The sequence below is a fragment of the Schistosoma mansoni genome, chromosome 5 (assembly GCF_000237925.1).
Source record: "Schistosoma mansoni strain Puerto Rico chromosome 5, complete genome".
Lineage (NCBI taxonomy): Eukaryota > Metazoa > Platyhelminthes > Trematoda > Strigeidida > Schistosomatidae > Schistosoma > Schistosoma mansoni.
This window is the reverse complement of record NC_031499.1, coordinates 2,937,221-2,953,335: the sequence shown is the minus strand read 5'-3', so window position 1 is coordinate 2,953,335 and position 16,115 is coordinate 2,937,221. Positions and strand designations below refer to the sequence as shown.

At 39.4% G+C, this 16,115-nt stretch overlaps 1 protein-coding gene across 2 annotated transcripts; it reads left to right on the top strand.

Moving 5' to 3' along the window:
- Window positions 1-246: 246 nt before the first annotated feature.
- Smp_058130.1 (mitochondrial carrier protein-related) lies at window positions 247-14,410 on the top strand (the record flags this gene model as incomplete). Of its 2 annotated transcripts, XM_018797627.1 has the most annotated exons (7): window positions 247-393; window positions 436-480; window positions 1,181-1,282; window positions 1,330-1,482; window positions 10,598-10,771; window positions 12,230-12,446; window positions 13,967-14,410. In XM_018797627.1, the coding sequence occupies exons 3-7, from the start codon at window positions 1,184-1,186 to the stop codon at window positions 14,368-14,370; spliced, it is 1,047 nt and encodes a 348-aa protein (XP_018652651.1). In that variant the 5' UTR covers window positions 247-393; window positions 436-480; window positions 1,181-1,183. The 2 variants fall into 2 exon arrangements, with proteins under 2 accessions (XP_018652651.1, XP_018652650.1); XM_018797628.1 differs by having other exon boundaries at window positions 1,181-1,482; window positions 13,967-14,370.
- Window positions 14,411-16,115: the final 1,705 nt, after the last annotated feature.

The window sequence follows — 16,115 nt, the reverse complement described above, 5'->3', positions numbered from 1 at the left end:
TTCTGAAGATTTGGAAGTCACAGCTAGAAATAACTTTTGAACGAGTATTCATTTCAATTTAAAGCGTATATGGTAGGATGGATTCAACAACGAGGAACTAAAATGCTGAAAGGTCTATCTGACCTTCCTTATGAAGACAGACTGAGGCGCCTCTATCTAATTGTCAGTTATGAGGTGATATATCAGTAGTTAACCGTATACTAAACGATAATTTTGATTCTAATGTTTTATTTTCCAACCAAGAGTGATCTTCTGAGAGGACATCCTTATAAATTCCAAAAACCGAGATCAAATCGTCTACGTCTGAAGTTTCTTTTACGTAGAGTCGTGAGTTACTGAAGTTCTCTGACAGAACACATCATCAGCACCTTCTATTGATACGTTTAAATCCAGGTTAGATTTTCATATTACTGCAAATCATGAGGATTAACACAGGTTGCTCGACCTCCTGTCCTTACCGCTGAAGACTGAGTCACCCAAGTTTGTTTCTACTCTTTAATTTTATACTGTTTTTCAAGTTTATGAATTCAAGTTACTGAATACTGGAAGGTATTAGTTCCTATATAACTGTTAATAAGTTACAAACTATATGTCACATAGTTTTAGACCTCGCGCTAAAACTCAGTGTTCTTTGTTTTAGATCTGATTGGTTCATTCACATAGTCTACTTCAAGTAGTACTTCACCTTCACCTTAATTTTTATAAAAGCAAAACACTTGATGTAATCTGTTGTTAATTAAAATGCAAAAGACCAAAGTTGATAGTTGTAACAATGATTTATCTTTCATAAAACGTAAGTTAAGGGTTAGTTGCTTATCCGGTACAAATCTATCGCTTCCGCTTTGAGCTACGTAATTGTGTGTAGTGAATGATAATAAAACCTGTCTACTCAAAACAAAAGTAAGGCTAGGTTTAAACCTGGTATCATGTTGTTGAGAGCCACCAAAATCATCCAACTGAGCTACAAATCTTCACTATCTCAAAGTCGAATGTTCAAACCAATATTTATATTACACTTTTTATTATAGACTATCTAATCTAACAGAAAATTTCGTGCTTATATTCTGTTATGTCTGTTCATCTTTCAGTATGTCTTAGTTCATTAAATTATAATAATTTGTCATCCAATTATAAGCTAGATTTGTGCAAATATTTACTTAATATCTAGTTGTATTTTTAGAGTATGAAAAATGATACAAAAAATTTAATTGCTGGAAGCTTGTCCGGTTTTACTGTCCGTTTCCTTACTCAACCATTAGATGTTATAAAAATTCGCTTTCAAGTGAGTTTTTTAATTCTATGCTTGTGTTAAAAACAACTATAATTCAGTTACAAGTTGAAGATATTAAGCCCTCAGGAAAATCATATTACACTGGCCTACTACAGGCATTTATCCGTATTTACAAAGAAGAAGGTGTATATGGTCTGTGGAAGGGTCATGTGCCAGCACAATTTCTTTCTGTTACATTTTGTGGAGCACAAGTAAGTGATGGTATGAAATTAATAGTAAGTATCTTTTTGTCTTTCTGAATACTGAGTAATGTGTTGACTCGTGGCCGCCTTTCACATTCGTTCTCGAACTCTGACCAAGATGCTTTCGAAAGTAAATTCCATGTTTAATATCTATGTGCATATTTGCATATACTTATGTTTGTCGAAGATGGCATTTGTGTGGCTCCGTTTGTTTGACGATTGTCGTTCTTTTCATTTACTGGTCATCAAAGAAGCTGAAATAACAACTGGTTCCAGCCCAGTTTCTATTTTAAACCACGTAATGACCCCGAAAATTATTTTTTTCCGGAATTATAGCAGTAATCGTTCCGTTAATACGATCTTAGTACATGCTATAATGAGGAAGAAATCAAAAAGGTTTGAATGTCCAACGTAGAATCATTTGAGTAGTCTTTTAGTCAACATATAGCTGAGTTCGGTTCACTCACGAGTATTGTCATGCCCTGTAGATCAAAGTCTTTTATATACCGCGATATTCCATGTGGCTTCATCTATGTGACTCATAAAATATTAAACATTTCCTCATCAAACTGTCTAAGAGTTCTGTAAGGCAGCTACAACATGTGTCAATATTTTTGGTGCATGTGCTGCGTCTTTGCTGTCAGTATGAATTCGTAACCTCGGACTTTTCTCTTGGTATAATCACTTTCCACAGATAATCAGTAGATATAGTCCAATTAATTGCAGTTAAAGCCAACTACCGTGCAAATAAGATTTGTTGCTTTGTTCACGAATAGATCATCAATGTTTTGGGTTTTGGGTGCTATTTTCATCACAACACATTTTAAACACTACCTATGCAGTTGTGTCGAAGTCAATGTCGACCGAATGTATATTTGTTTATACGATTTCCAATCCCATCTTTACATGATTCATCCTCGTACTAAATAAATGTCACGGTAATACTTACACCATCGTGAATGTATATCCTAAGGCTTCAATGACGAAGTTCATGAAGTCCAAAGTAGTGCATAAGTGTCACTAGTATATTTCCACCCAAACACAAATATCAAATTGTCAAGTACATTTTTGTAGAGACTTAAAATACCTAGCTACTTGTATTCGTTTGAGTAGTCTATTCCTATCAACTTGGAATATATGACCCAGGTAAACGTGTCCATTTTGGTTGTCTCATTTAATAAAGTGACTCCAAGTTATGTTTAATGGCTAAAGTGATAAAATATTGGTTCAGGATAAAGCCAAAGTTGAAAGAAAATACTTTAAATAGCCATTTATTTCCACTGAGTTGTCTTCAGAGTAATAGGATTGCCAGTATAAGAATTGTAGGGAATATTGAGATCTCGAAACAATCCTAGATAACTATTAAAAACATGGGAGCACTATATTTCCGTGCTATAGGTTTCCTCAGGAGCATGCGCCCACAACTTCACCGTCAGGAATCGAGTCCAGGACCCTTAGTCTCGCACCTGAATGCTAAATTTTGCTAGTTGGACTATAAAAGGTTGGGTCTACAACGTATCGTTGAAAGCAGTTTTGCTGTATGCTTGTGAAACCCAGCTTCTCCGATTTCAGGATGTCAGATAACTCTGTTTGATCATCCTTGTCTCCGAATGGTTGTTAACATCCAGGAGCAACACCGACCGTTGCTGCTACCTTGACGTGGTGGTCGGGCTTGCCTATCGTGATGATCCAATCGAGCTATGCTGGCTGGAACAATCGTTCCTCAAGGTCCTACCATGCCAGACAGGTCGGTTGAAGAGCGGTGAGACTAAAAGCAGCAATCCCAAGGTCCGAAGGCGAAGTCGTACTGCTGACTGTACAGAGGTGTGAAAGCAGTAAGGTGTTTCCTTCAGACAACCAGCATGACAGCGATGCTGCCTTCCCACAAGGAGGGGTGGGGTTAGAAAAGGTCGACCCTAAAAATGCACACCTCGCCTTATCCCACGGATTTCCGTCTCCGGCGGTAAGGACTTTTGAAGAACGGAGCTAACACGTCAAAAATCCCCCACAAAAAGGCCGTGCGTGACCGGCCTCAAGCAGATGTCCCTTGGGCACTGCGGTCACGCTCCCAGGTCGTTAAGACCAACACTAATCCAACTTCTTTTTCAGGTCCCTCAAGAAATACCCTTCCACGGTGTGGGCAGCCGGGAAGTGATACTAGCCCTCATACCCTTAACTGCACACAAGACCAAGTTGGTCGCTTTCAAATCCCTCCTACACCTAATAACTCTGTTATCTCCTCGACTAACCCTTCCCACGTCCTTTTATCGCGTCGCACCGCTAGGGCAAACGATTCGAGAACACAGAACGTTATTCCTGGTCTCTTGAAACCACGCTCTAAACTACATATAGGAACTTTTAATGTCCGAACATTGTGCCAAATAGGACAACAGGCTTCCTTAGCTAGAACTCTAGAATCTTACACCATCGATGTGTGCTGCGTCTCCGAAACGCGCATACAAGATCCGAGTAGTGTCATTCATTTGACCGCACCTAATCAAAATAAAGTTTCATCTCGATACACGCTCCGTGTATCTGGAAGCCCTGACGCTGCTTCCCGTGGCCTCGCTGGAGTAGGTATAGCATTAAGTCCTAGGGCAGAACTAGCTCTTTTAGACTGGATCCCAGTAGACAGTCGTCTATGCGCTGTTCGACTAAACGGATCAGTAAGGACTCGGAAAGATAGGGAAATTCGTCGTTGCCTCTTCGTCGTCTCTGCCTACTCTCCCACTGACTGCAGCTCAGACGATATAAAAGATGAGTTCTACAGGAAACTTTCTGACCTTCTCCGAGAAGCTAGGCGTTCTGATGTAGTAATAGTAGCAGGTGACTTTAATGCTCAAGTAGGTAAACTAAGTGAAAGGGAAGGACACCTGGGTGGATCTTATGGTGTCATGGCGAAAAGAACAGATAATGGCGACCGTCTGTTGCAGCTATGCTCAGATAACCGCCTATTTCTTGCAAATACTAACTTTAAGCATAAGGAAAAACATCTTTTGACCTGGCGACCCCCGAATTCGTCCCAACGTTGGACCCAATTAGATCACATCGCTATCAGCCACCGATGGAGGGGCTCGATAGAAGACTGTCGCTCATTCTGGGGCACATGCTTAGATTCAGATCATGCTCTAGTGCGAGCACGTATTTGTCTGCGTCTTACTGGACGTAGGAAAGACACTGCAGGGAAGCCTCTAAGGGTTCTACTTAATGGTAGGCAAGCTAAGAATATATTTCAGGAACAACTAGAAAAACAGTTAGGCAGCCATGTAAGTTGTGTCCACCCCGAGGCAGCGTGGAATGACATCCGAAAAGCTGTGGAATCAGCAGTGATATCCGCTAATAAGGTAAACCATAACGTTAGGGAGAAACAATGGATCTCGGCAGCATCTACCGCACTGATAGATGCTCGTAAACTCATCCCACCTGGCTCTGAGCATAACGAAGAGCGGAGTCAACTTAAGCGCAGGCTTATAAGAAGTCTACGTAATGATCGTGAACAGTGGTGGGTAGCGAAAGCAAGAGAGATGGAAAAGGCAGCGGCAATAGGTAACAGTAGGCAGCTATTCAGACTCGTTAAAGAAATCGGTATTAGGAACCCGAATATCAGTGAAACCATCTCAGATAAAGATGGGCATATAATTCATTCTCAATCCAGGAGGTTGGATCGATGGGCAGAACACTTTAGGGATCAGTTCAACTGGCCTTCAGCCACACTTCAATTACCCACGATCCCCAGTCGTCCTGAATGGCAAATTGATGTAAGTCCTCCAACCCTCTGTGAGGTTGAAAAAGCTATAGGAAATCTGAAGCGAGGGAGAGCAGCAGGCCCTGACAGGTTGACCCCTGAGATTTTTAAGGATGGTGGTCCAGTACTAGCAGTGAGATTGACTGAGGTCTTAGGTAGAATCTGGGAACTGGACGTAATTCCATCTGACTGGTCCCAATCACTGATTGTGCCAGTTTATAAGAAAGGACAAAAGTCCTCTTGTGATAATCACAGAGGGATCAGTTTGACTAATATAGTGTCTAAAATATTAGCTTCAATAATACTAGGTCGCCTAACCAAAGCTCGTGAAGAGCAGACTAGAGAAAACCAAGCTGGTTTTCGACCTGGACGTGGTTGCATAGACCAGATATTCACCCTACGTCAGGTCCTAGAACATAGACACAAATTCAGACGTCCCACAATAGTAGTATTTCTTGACCTTAAGGCGGCATTTGACTCTGTTGATCGTGAGGTTCTATGGCAATGTTTGTCACTGAAAGGAGTACCAAAGAAGTACATTAACCTCATAAAGGCTCTCTACTCGAGCACAACTGGTCGAGTTAGAGCCTATGGCGAACTGTCATCAGAACTGATTACCACAAGTGGCGTTCGTCAGGGCTGTCCACTCTCCCCATTCTTGTTTAACTTTGTCATTGACTTACTTTTAGAGATAGCACTTTCATCAGCTAAACCTCCAGGAGTTGAACTTTTACCAGGAGACTCACTTGTCGACTTAGAATACGCCGACGACATAGTTTTACTCGGTGAAGACGCTGACAACATGCAGAGTCTTCTGACCACTATAAGCAACTATGCAGGCATGTTCGGAATGCGATTCTCTCCCTCGAAGTGCAAAATGTTACTTCAGGATTGGGTTGCATCGACACCTGAACTAATGATAGGGAGTGAAGTAGTTGAGCGTGTAGACCACTTCACTTATCTTGGAAGTCTCATCAGCCCTTGTGGTCTGGTATGTGACGAAATCTCAGCACGGATACAGAAGGCTCGTCTAGCTTTCGCCAACTTGCGTCATTTATGGCGTAGGCGAGATATCCGTCTAGCAACCAAAGGACGGGTTTACTGTGCAGCAGTTCGCTCCGTCCTACTCTATGGCAGTGAAACATGGCCAATAAGAGTAGAGGATATTCGTAGGCTACTAGTGTTCGATCATAGGTGTCTTCGAAGCATTGCTCGTATATCCTGGGACCACCGGGTAAGTAATGCAGTTGTTAGGAAACGAGTACTAGGTAGGGATGGCAAATCGATTGATGAAGTAGTGAAACTTCATCAGTTGAGATGGCTGGGACATGTGTTACGTATGCCCGACCACCGACTGCCCCGACGTGCAATGTTTCATGGTGTAGGAGTAGGTTGGAAGAAAGCTAGGGGTGGCCAGACCAAAACGTGGCACAAATCAATGAAGTCACTGACAAGTGGACTGAGCCATGTTGGTAGGTGTAGACTACCTGGTTGGGATTCGCGAGATGACAGCAACCGATGGTTAGAGACCTTGAATGACATGGCTCAAAATCGTTTGCAATGGCGAAGGTGCATCCACTCTTTGTGTTCTCCCAAGTTCTAATCTTCTAAATTCCTCATGTCTTTATCTTTTTCTCTTTCCAAATTTATTTCACTGTACTATACTCCTTCAATAATTTCTTGAAACCCCTAATCTTTTGGATTTCTGATTATACTCCTACTACTTCTACCACTATGGGATTTGAATCGACAACTGCATCTCTGTGCTAATGTGGTATGGCAACTCGAACTGATGTACGTACGTACGAAGTTCTACGTTGTGACTGACTGATACTGTACATAAAATTTAAGTAGATTCGTAGATGAATGTTAATGTTGGCAGTTATCGATTGTTGTAAGTTTTAGATTTTAATGGGATGTAAGATGACTAGTGATTCATCTATAAGACAGTAGTAGCTAGTGGTACATATTCATTGTTATATAAGAGCCCCCAAATGCCCTGGTACGGCCGAGAGTGGGGAGAGTCTACTCTCCCTCTCTAAATGCTCTCACATGGCCAGCGAATATATAGCCTCTGCCAGGGAAGTCCTACTCACTGCCTTCTCGTGGCGGGGGTGTTGTTTACGAAAGTGAGAGGACGAAAAGCGAATGTCCGGCGCTTTAACCGGGTTGGTGGACACGGAGGGTCCACCTAGGGGAGTTGGAAAACCCTGATTCCAAACCAATGGTGCACATGGGCTCCAGTATCCTGATGGAACGAATGGCGGACGAACCTGTCATTGGTCAACGGCTACCATGGGACATCTCGTCACGATGCTCCACTGCCTTGTGGATCAGACCTTTTGGTCAAAGGCTCGGGGTGTGGCCCCCTAAGAAAACCACCTGCTTCGGTTTGGGCACCCGGGCAGTATCACAGCCCACACACACAAATAGTGTGGCGCATATGTACCTGGTGCCCTTTTGTACCAATATATATGTGTTTAAATAAATAAAAATTGTTATATAAGAAGTCGTTTTTATTAATACTAATAATCGAACTGTATCTTCCATTCTTAGTTCAATTGAGGTGCATTTTTTTGTGGTTGATGCCTAAGTGTGCAGATTTACCTAAAAATGTTCATTTAGTTCTTCTCTTTGGTCAATAATACACGCTTGCTTGACATGCTACTCCATTTATTTCTGTCAACTAAACCGTTCATTTTCAACTCTACTGGTGTAGATGATCTGCGAATTCTTGAGATCAATACTTTCTACTTGTAAGGGTTTGTGTTTTCCTGTGCTTTTTATGTTCGCGATTGCATTCGGTTGATTGCTGCATGTGTGCACCTTGAACAGATGTCCCGATATTGCCTACAGCTTTCAGAATAATTTGGGATTCTCCCGAATTAGTGGCTATCTGAAATAACATGTTGATCCTTAAATCTATAAGTACTGGGTTCGAGTCTCACTGTGGATATTATCATTGCAAAACAAGTACGTTCAATTGGCTAGTTTCAAATTAGACGGAATGCATGTCCTTAATTTCACTATTGTCTACAATCCAAATAAAGTGAATATTGTGGCAAGTTGATAGCGGTACATCAGCCTCTGACTGTTAAGCTAAAAAATGGTTATTTTTTGATGAATCTCTGCACAATGTAGTTGGTCCTTTGGTCTATCATAACCTCGACACATTTTTATGCCACTTAGAATAAAGGTTTGTATTAAAAAAGCCTACCTTCTTCACTACTCAAGGTTTCTTTATATAAATGTATTACTGTATTTGACCATGCTCAAAATTAGACTTTTCATTATTTCTGGTGAATGAAATTCATGAAACCAGGATGCTGATGTTCGATAATCACCTCTTGTTTGTTGCTTAGGGATTATTTCTCTGCCCCATCCGTAGCTGTCACATTGATGTGGTGGTCGGGATTACTTATTTTAATAACTCAACCGAGCTATATTGGCTGGAACACTGTTTGGTGAAGACGCTGACAAAATGCAGAGTATTTTGATAGCACTGAGTAACAATCCAAGGATGTTTGGAATGCGTTTCTCCCCCTCTAAATTTAAATTGTTTCTCCAGGACTGGCCTGCGTCAACACCTGAACCGAGGATAGGGAGTGAAGTAGTCGGACGCTTCGAAAACTTCACTTATTTTGGAAGTCTGGTCAGCCCTAATGGGTTGATGTCTGACGAAATCTCTTCATGGATTCAGAAAGCTCGTTTGGCTTTTGTCAACTTACGTCACCTATGGCGAAGGCGAGATATCCGTCTATCAATTAAGGGACGAGTATACTGTGCAGCAGTTCGCTCTGTTCTACTTTACGGCTGTGAAACGTGGCCACTAATAGTAGAAGATACTCGTAAGTTACTAGTGTTTGACCACAGATGCCTTAGGAATATTGCTCGCATCTGTTGGGATCACAGGGTAAGCAATGGTGAGGTTAGAAGCAGGGTATTAGGGAATGATGTTAAATCAGTTGATGAGGTGATGAATCTTCATCGACTGAGATGGTTGGGCCACGTTGTACGTATGCCTGAACGCCGATTACCACGACGCGCTATGCTGACTAGTATTGGTTATGGCTGGAAGAGTGTTAGGGGCTGCCAAACCAAAACGTGACATTAGTGCTTGAAGTCACTAACTTCTAGTCTGAGGCATGTTGGTAGATGCAGACTACCTGGTTGGGGTCCGCGTGACTATCGTGACCAATGGTTTGAGACTCTGTGCAACATGGCTGATAATCGATCACAATGACGCAGGTGTATACACTCTTTATCTTCCCTTAAACCTTGAGATTATAATTGCTTCATATCTGTCATTCTTCCTGTACCATATCCTTATATACAATCTTTCTTTTATATATTATCACCATTAAATTAACTACTTCTGTGAATCCGGTGTTCATCTTTTTGTGGTAATGAGGTATGGCAACTTGGACCTATGCATATGTGTGCCTGGTCCTACGTTGTAGCTGACTGACTGAAACACTTGTTTCTATGTCAGGTAGGTCGATTGGAAAACATTAAGGATAGTAGCAGGAACTTAAAGTTTGAAGACGGAGTTGTACTACTGACTATAGAGGAGTGTGATAGCAGTAAAGTATTCCTTTCAAACAACCAGCACTTTCAGCTATGCTTTCTTATCACAACGGAAGGAAGGGGTTAGAAAAGATCGAGCCCAAAAATATTACCTCATCTTAACCCATGGATTTTCGTCTTCAGAAGTAAGGGTTTTAAGCTACGGAGCTAATTAATCTCAAACTTCCCATGAAAAGAAATGTTTGACGAGCTTCAAGCTATTGCCCCTCAAAATCTGTGATTACGCTCCCAGGTCACTAAGACCACCACTAACCGAGTTTCCTTTTCATGTGCTTCAAGAAGAAATATTCCTCCACAGTATAGGCATTCGGGGATCGACATCCGCTCTCGTACCTGTAAGAGCATCGAAGATTATGTTGTTCACATTTCGATTAGTTTCTTGCAAGAATGGTCACTTCTTTGTTATTAGTGAACTTTATTCGACACTGTCGGCGAATTAGTTTTACCAATTAATCATTTGCTTTCGTTATACTTCACATCTAATTCAGAATATTGATCGGAATAGCTAATGTGATGAAACGCAGACAGATAGGCTTTTCATTTACACAACACAAATGAACATGTAACTCTATACGTGAAAAAAGAACCGAAGTATGGTTAATGATCAGGTGCAACATATCAAATTACGGCAGTAGTATGGCAGTTCAACTACTAGTAATGTACTATTAAGTCGAGAATTATGTGTTTTAGTGCAGCAATAATCCATGTTTCTTTCATAAACCCTACCACAGTCTTTGTATTACTTGAAAATATTTATGTAATCTCTTTTTTGCGAATAATTTTGCATTTTAGTTTGGGAGTTTTTATGCCATTGAAAATTTACTAGTCAACCGAATAAATCTTAGCTCATCATCTGGATGGGTACATGATATGATAGCCGGTAGTGCAACTGGTCTGATTGCGTCTACACTAAGTGAACCATTAGATGTCATGAGGACACGACTTATAGCTCAAGGTAAAAATCAGGTAACCATTTAAAGGTTTTCTAAAAAGAATTACTGACTATTTGTTTTACAATTTTGTTTATAAGGATTGGAAGTTGATGTTTGTGCTTGTTTTTTTATGGTTGAGATAAATAACAGTAACGTAACTTATTTACTACGTATAGATTTATGTACTGGATTTTAACCCATATTATGTGTGGATTGGTGATAATACATAGCTGCCTTAGCCAAATCAAGTGAAAACAGGGTGTTTGAAGCTTGTTTTTCTCAAGCCCAGTGTTTCACTAGTCAATTTGTTAAAGTTGTTTATCTGAACAAAATGCCACAGTAAAGCAAGCCATTGCATGAGTATAGATGTTTCAGACAAATACTTTTAGAATAGTGGATCAACTTTATACTCATTTTAAGTGTGACTGTAGTCCTTCTATCTAGCGGTTTTTGAGTAGTAAGATAGAATAGTTAGTTCATACAATAACTGTAACCCATATATTAGTGTATAAACTTATAGATGGCTGATTATTTGTATTCTTATTTCTATACCTTATCGAATTAAGATATGATGAAGCCGTAAAATGTTGGGACAAATATATGCGAGTCAGTGATTTGATCCTTTAACTTTTTTCGAGGTTATTGCCGTCCTTTTATTTGGTTGATATGAACTACATATAAATGATAACTGTACATTGTACTTCAGTAATATAAATGTATTGGAAAAAGAATTTATTACTTACAATACTAGTTACATGAATACTAGTAGTAAATAAATGGGGATATTTAAACTTCTTACCAAACTGAACCTAATGCCTTCAACTGTTTAAACGAGTATTTTAGACCCTGAATTCACTAAACCTAATCTGGGGAATAATTTCATTGTTTTCATAAAGCAAATAAAATCCAAATTAAGGTGTTTAACAAAGTTAAGTCGTAATTGAAATACAGACGAACTGTAAGTCCCAACAATTAAGGGTTTCCATGTCATTTATACAGGTGTAATCTGTTGAAGATAACAGTTATTTTTAGATAGATGAAAGGTTTCTGTGAAGGTCGTGAAGACTGTGGGTATGAGGTGAGGTCATGATGGTCGTCGTTGACCTCTTATGTTGTGTCCAGTGGCTAAATCAATGTTTGAACGATTGCCAGTCACTTAGATTCACATTATTCTAGCGAGACGTAAAATGATAAGACATCTGAAGAGTCTGATTTCGGTAGACTTGTATGGATGTATTGAACAGTTGAAAATATTTTGAAAGGAATAAAATGAATTTAACCCAAATTTTATTGGTTAAAGTTTGTATGACTTCAGTGCGGACATTTATTCGACAGACCATTTATATTTCTTTCTCAGAGTTAACAAGTAGAGACAATTTTATGACTGTTGCATGAATGTGAACATATACATTGAAGTTAATTAGTAAATTATTATTGCTACAAAATAAGGGACCAGTGTTTACATGAATTTATTTTGTGTTTTGAAATGAAGATTTATTCAGGCTTCTTATGTGGTATACGTCATCTTATTCATGAAGAAGGATTACTTGGCTTATGGCGAGGACTTGGACCATGTCTTATATCCGTGGTGCCACAAACAACTGTTTATTTTACAGTTTATGAACAGTTAAAACGTTCTCATATTGTATTCAAATCAAAAGAGAGTATCCCTGTAAAGCACAAATCTGCTTCTTTGGATAACGATGTTAGTAAGTTAAACAGATTTACATATAGTATTACTAAACAGATCTAATGAGAGATTTGTTTGGAAGAAAAGCGAACTCATTACAAGAGATAAATTTACTATGGGGTCTGACTAGTGGGTTCATTTGGTTTTTTATGAATATTCCTATTCGTACTCGCCCAATCACCATATATTTCAAGTATTTATCTATGGTTGTATTATGTCTTTAGAAGTGGTTATCAATACTTTTCATAGTTAAACTATTACAAATAACCCAATTTGACACACTTCATTCTTAATATGGATTAAAAGAGCTCTCAACTCCGCCTGTAGCTTTTCTAGAGTTACTGCTGATCCCAAGCCTGGGTAAAGGGGGAGGGTTGGGTATGGAGTTAGCGACCCCATCCCGTAAAAAAATAACTCGCTAAAAAGCGCTAACCAGAAAGAATAATTCAAACCATTTAAACTCTGCCCTGGGAGTTGAAGGAAGAATTGTGACGCCTCAAGATGAAAGTCGAGATTCTTCGGAAGTCACGAGGCCGATGCCCCTTCTAACAACCTCAGCAACACTCTTTGTATGTACATGGAACCTCCGGACAATGTGGGAGACTGGGAAGACCAGTCAAATAGCAATGGAAATGAGGAGATACAAATTGGCAGTACTTGGAATCAGCGAAACCCATCGGACACAAGCTGGACAGCAAAGGCTAGATACGGGAGAGATGCTGCTGTACTCTGTTCACGAAGAGGAAAATGCTCCACACACTATTACTATATGATTTACCATTCCTGAGTTATACCCAGTTTATTATTAATGTTCCCCTTATTCACAGCCACATTTAGCTAAATCTTGTACAAATGTTATTTTCTATTTGATGGTTCGATGTGATCTGTGTGATTGGTATATAAACCCAGTATGTTTGAGAATAATGATTCATATTGCAGAGGCTATTATTGGTGTTCTGGATACAACTGGCTGGTCTAAACAGGAATCAGGACTGATAAGTACTCTAGACTGCTCGTACGGGTTTCGTGTGTCATTGGTCTGATCGATAAATCGCTGCTCTCTAATAGGCGGGCCACAAGATATAACAATTGGCGACACACGTTATAAGAATTTATATAATGCTGTGAGAGGTATGAGAAAGATTGTCATTTCCTGGTTACTTAAGCTGTAGAAGAATACTTCTTTAGGTTATCTGAAGAGAAAATCAAATTATGTGTATGAGTGGCCATGACTTTCTGATAGCATGACAACAGTGCCCGAAGAATAACTACTTGAGGCAGATCACATTGAACTTTATGAGTAGTTTTAGATGTGTTATTTCTATACTTTAGAGGTGACAGAAATCCGTTAGAGGAATCTGAGGTGTACTACTTTTTAGCCAACCTTTCTTAGCCTTCTCTCTTCTGTTATGATAAGGTATTCATAAATGTGATTTGTTGTTCGAAAATAGCTGGTCAATTCGATTCAATGGTGAGAACTCATAAAATGTTTAGTACATCTTTAAGATAACGTATATATACGTATATATTTCTTTTTAGGTCATGAATCATCATTGGAAACTGATCGCCATCCTCACCAACAGTTAGACTGGCATTTTCCACTTTGGGCTGGTGGATTTTCTGGTCTCTTAGCTAAGACAATTGTGTATCCTCTTGATTTAGCTAAAAAACGTTTAGAAATACGTGGATTTGAAAAAGCTCGTTTAACATTTGGTGAATTGCCTAAAGGTTATACATTATCCACATATAAAAATATTAATTTCAAACGATTACACTGTAAACAAGTTTTTGCTTCATTCTATTGTTTAATAGATATTTTTAAAGAACATGGTTTGTATGGGTTGTATAAAGGTTGGATACCATCAGCTTTAAAAGCTACATTAACGACAGGTTTAATGTTTTGGTTTTTTGAACAATATAGTTGTTTATTATCCTATTGTTAATACTACTACTTACTACTACTAATACTACTACTGTTTTCTTAAAATATTATTGTTAAACCATTTACTAGGTGGGTATTGATACAATTTCCAAAGATTCAGGCTTAACACTCTTAATTTATTGGAGAATGAATGACCTACAAGTTGATTTCCTCCAATCATTCGTAACAATTTATCATGTTTATTTTGTGGTCATATTTTGTATCTAAGGCTGTTATTTTATTACATCTAAATAGCCTATTTATTTGGCTAGTGATCTTGTCTTTTGAGACCTTGAAGCAATAATACGGTCTTGTGAGTAGCCATCACTCGGTCACATTATATATTATTGTGTTCATCCATCGATTTTAACAATAGATATTTCACATCACGCAGAAAGCACATTCCATAACAGGTACAGATTTGTGTAATTGGTTAGGAGTTATATTAATTGTGAGGGTTAGTTGTACTATCCGTTCCCGCAAACTGAATTAGGTGAGGTGGGGTTCAAACCTGTGGCTTAGTGGCTAAGAATTGAATGCCTTAAACACTGAATGACCACTACAATTTTCCGTTAGCATATACAAGAGTTTATGTACTAATCAGCTTTAGGCTTTGCACTGGTACGGCCGAGAGTAGGGAGAGTCCGCTCTCCCTCTCGAAATGCTCTCACATGGCCACGCGTATATAGCCTCTGCCAGGGAAGTCCTACTAACTGCCTTTTCGTGGCGGGGGTGTTGTTTATGAAATTGAGAGAACGAAAAGCGGATGTCCGGCGCTTTAACCGGGTCGGTGGACACGGAAAGTCCACCTAGGGGAGTTGGAAAACCCTGATTCCAAACCAATGGTGCACATGGGCCCCAGTATCCTGAGGGGACAAATGGCGTATGGACCAATCGTTGGTCACCGGCTAGCATGGGACTGCATCTCCTCATGATGCTCCACTGCCTTGTGGATCAGATTTTTAGGTCAAAGGCTCGGGGTGTGGTCCCCTAAGAAAACCACCTGTTTCAGTCTGGGCACCTGGGCAGTATCACAGCCCTCACACAAATCGAATGAGATTTGCGCGGCGCATATATATCTGGTGCTTCTTTGTACCAATATTTATGTGTTTAAATAAAATAAAATAATTTTCACTGTTTATGTAAGGACTATGGATACTACATTGTTGCCAAAAAATAAGTTCGATGCAAATATTGTTAAAGATATTGTGGGTAATTATCGAATATCAGTCGTGCACATCAAAGAAGGATATTTTTTGAGGCGTCTGACGAGCAATTTAGATTATGAGTGGTCTTGATGACCTAGGAGCGTGATCATAACATCTAAGAGACAGTTGTTAGAGGCTTGTCAGATACGGCTTCTTTGTCATCAGATTTTTATGTGTTAGCTCTGTACTTTGAAACCCTTACTGCTAGCACCAGGAATCTTTTAGTCAAAGAAATACATGGTATTATCAGGGGTGACACTAAAAATCCGTCTAATAATCGGTGATAAGAGTTTTCTCAATTGGTTTAGATAAATTTGTATGTCGAAATGCACCCTCAAACTAACTAAAGCATCTCTTTTGATTCACTCTACTCATAAGTAGTTAAATTAGATTAACGAAAATTGAGGCCAGAATTTCCGAATGAACTGGATGACTTCAATGCGTAAAGAGCACTAGTGGATGGAGTAGTGATAATAATTTGAGAATAGTTAGTCATGTAGTCTATTACGCATTGCTCTCTTGAGATTCATTTCAAAACGTAAGTTTTTAGAAATAAATT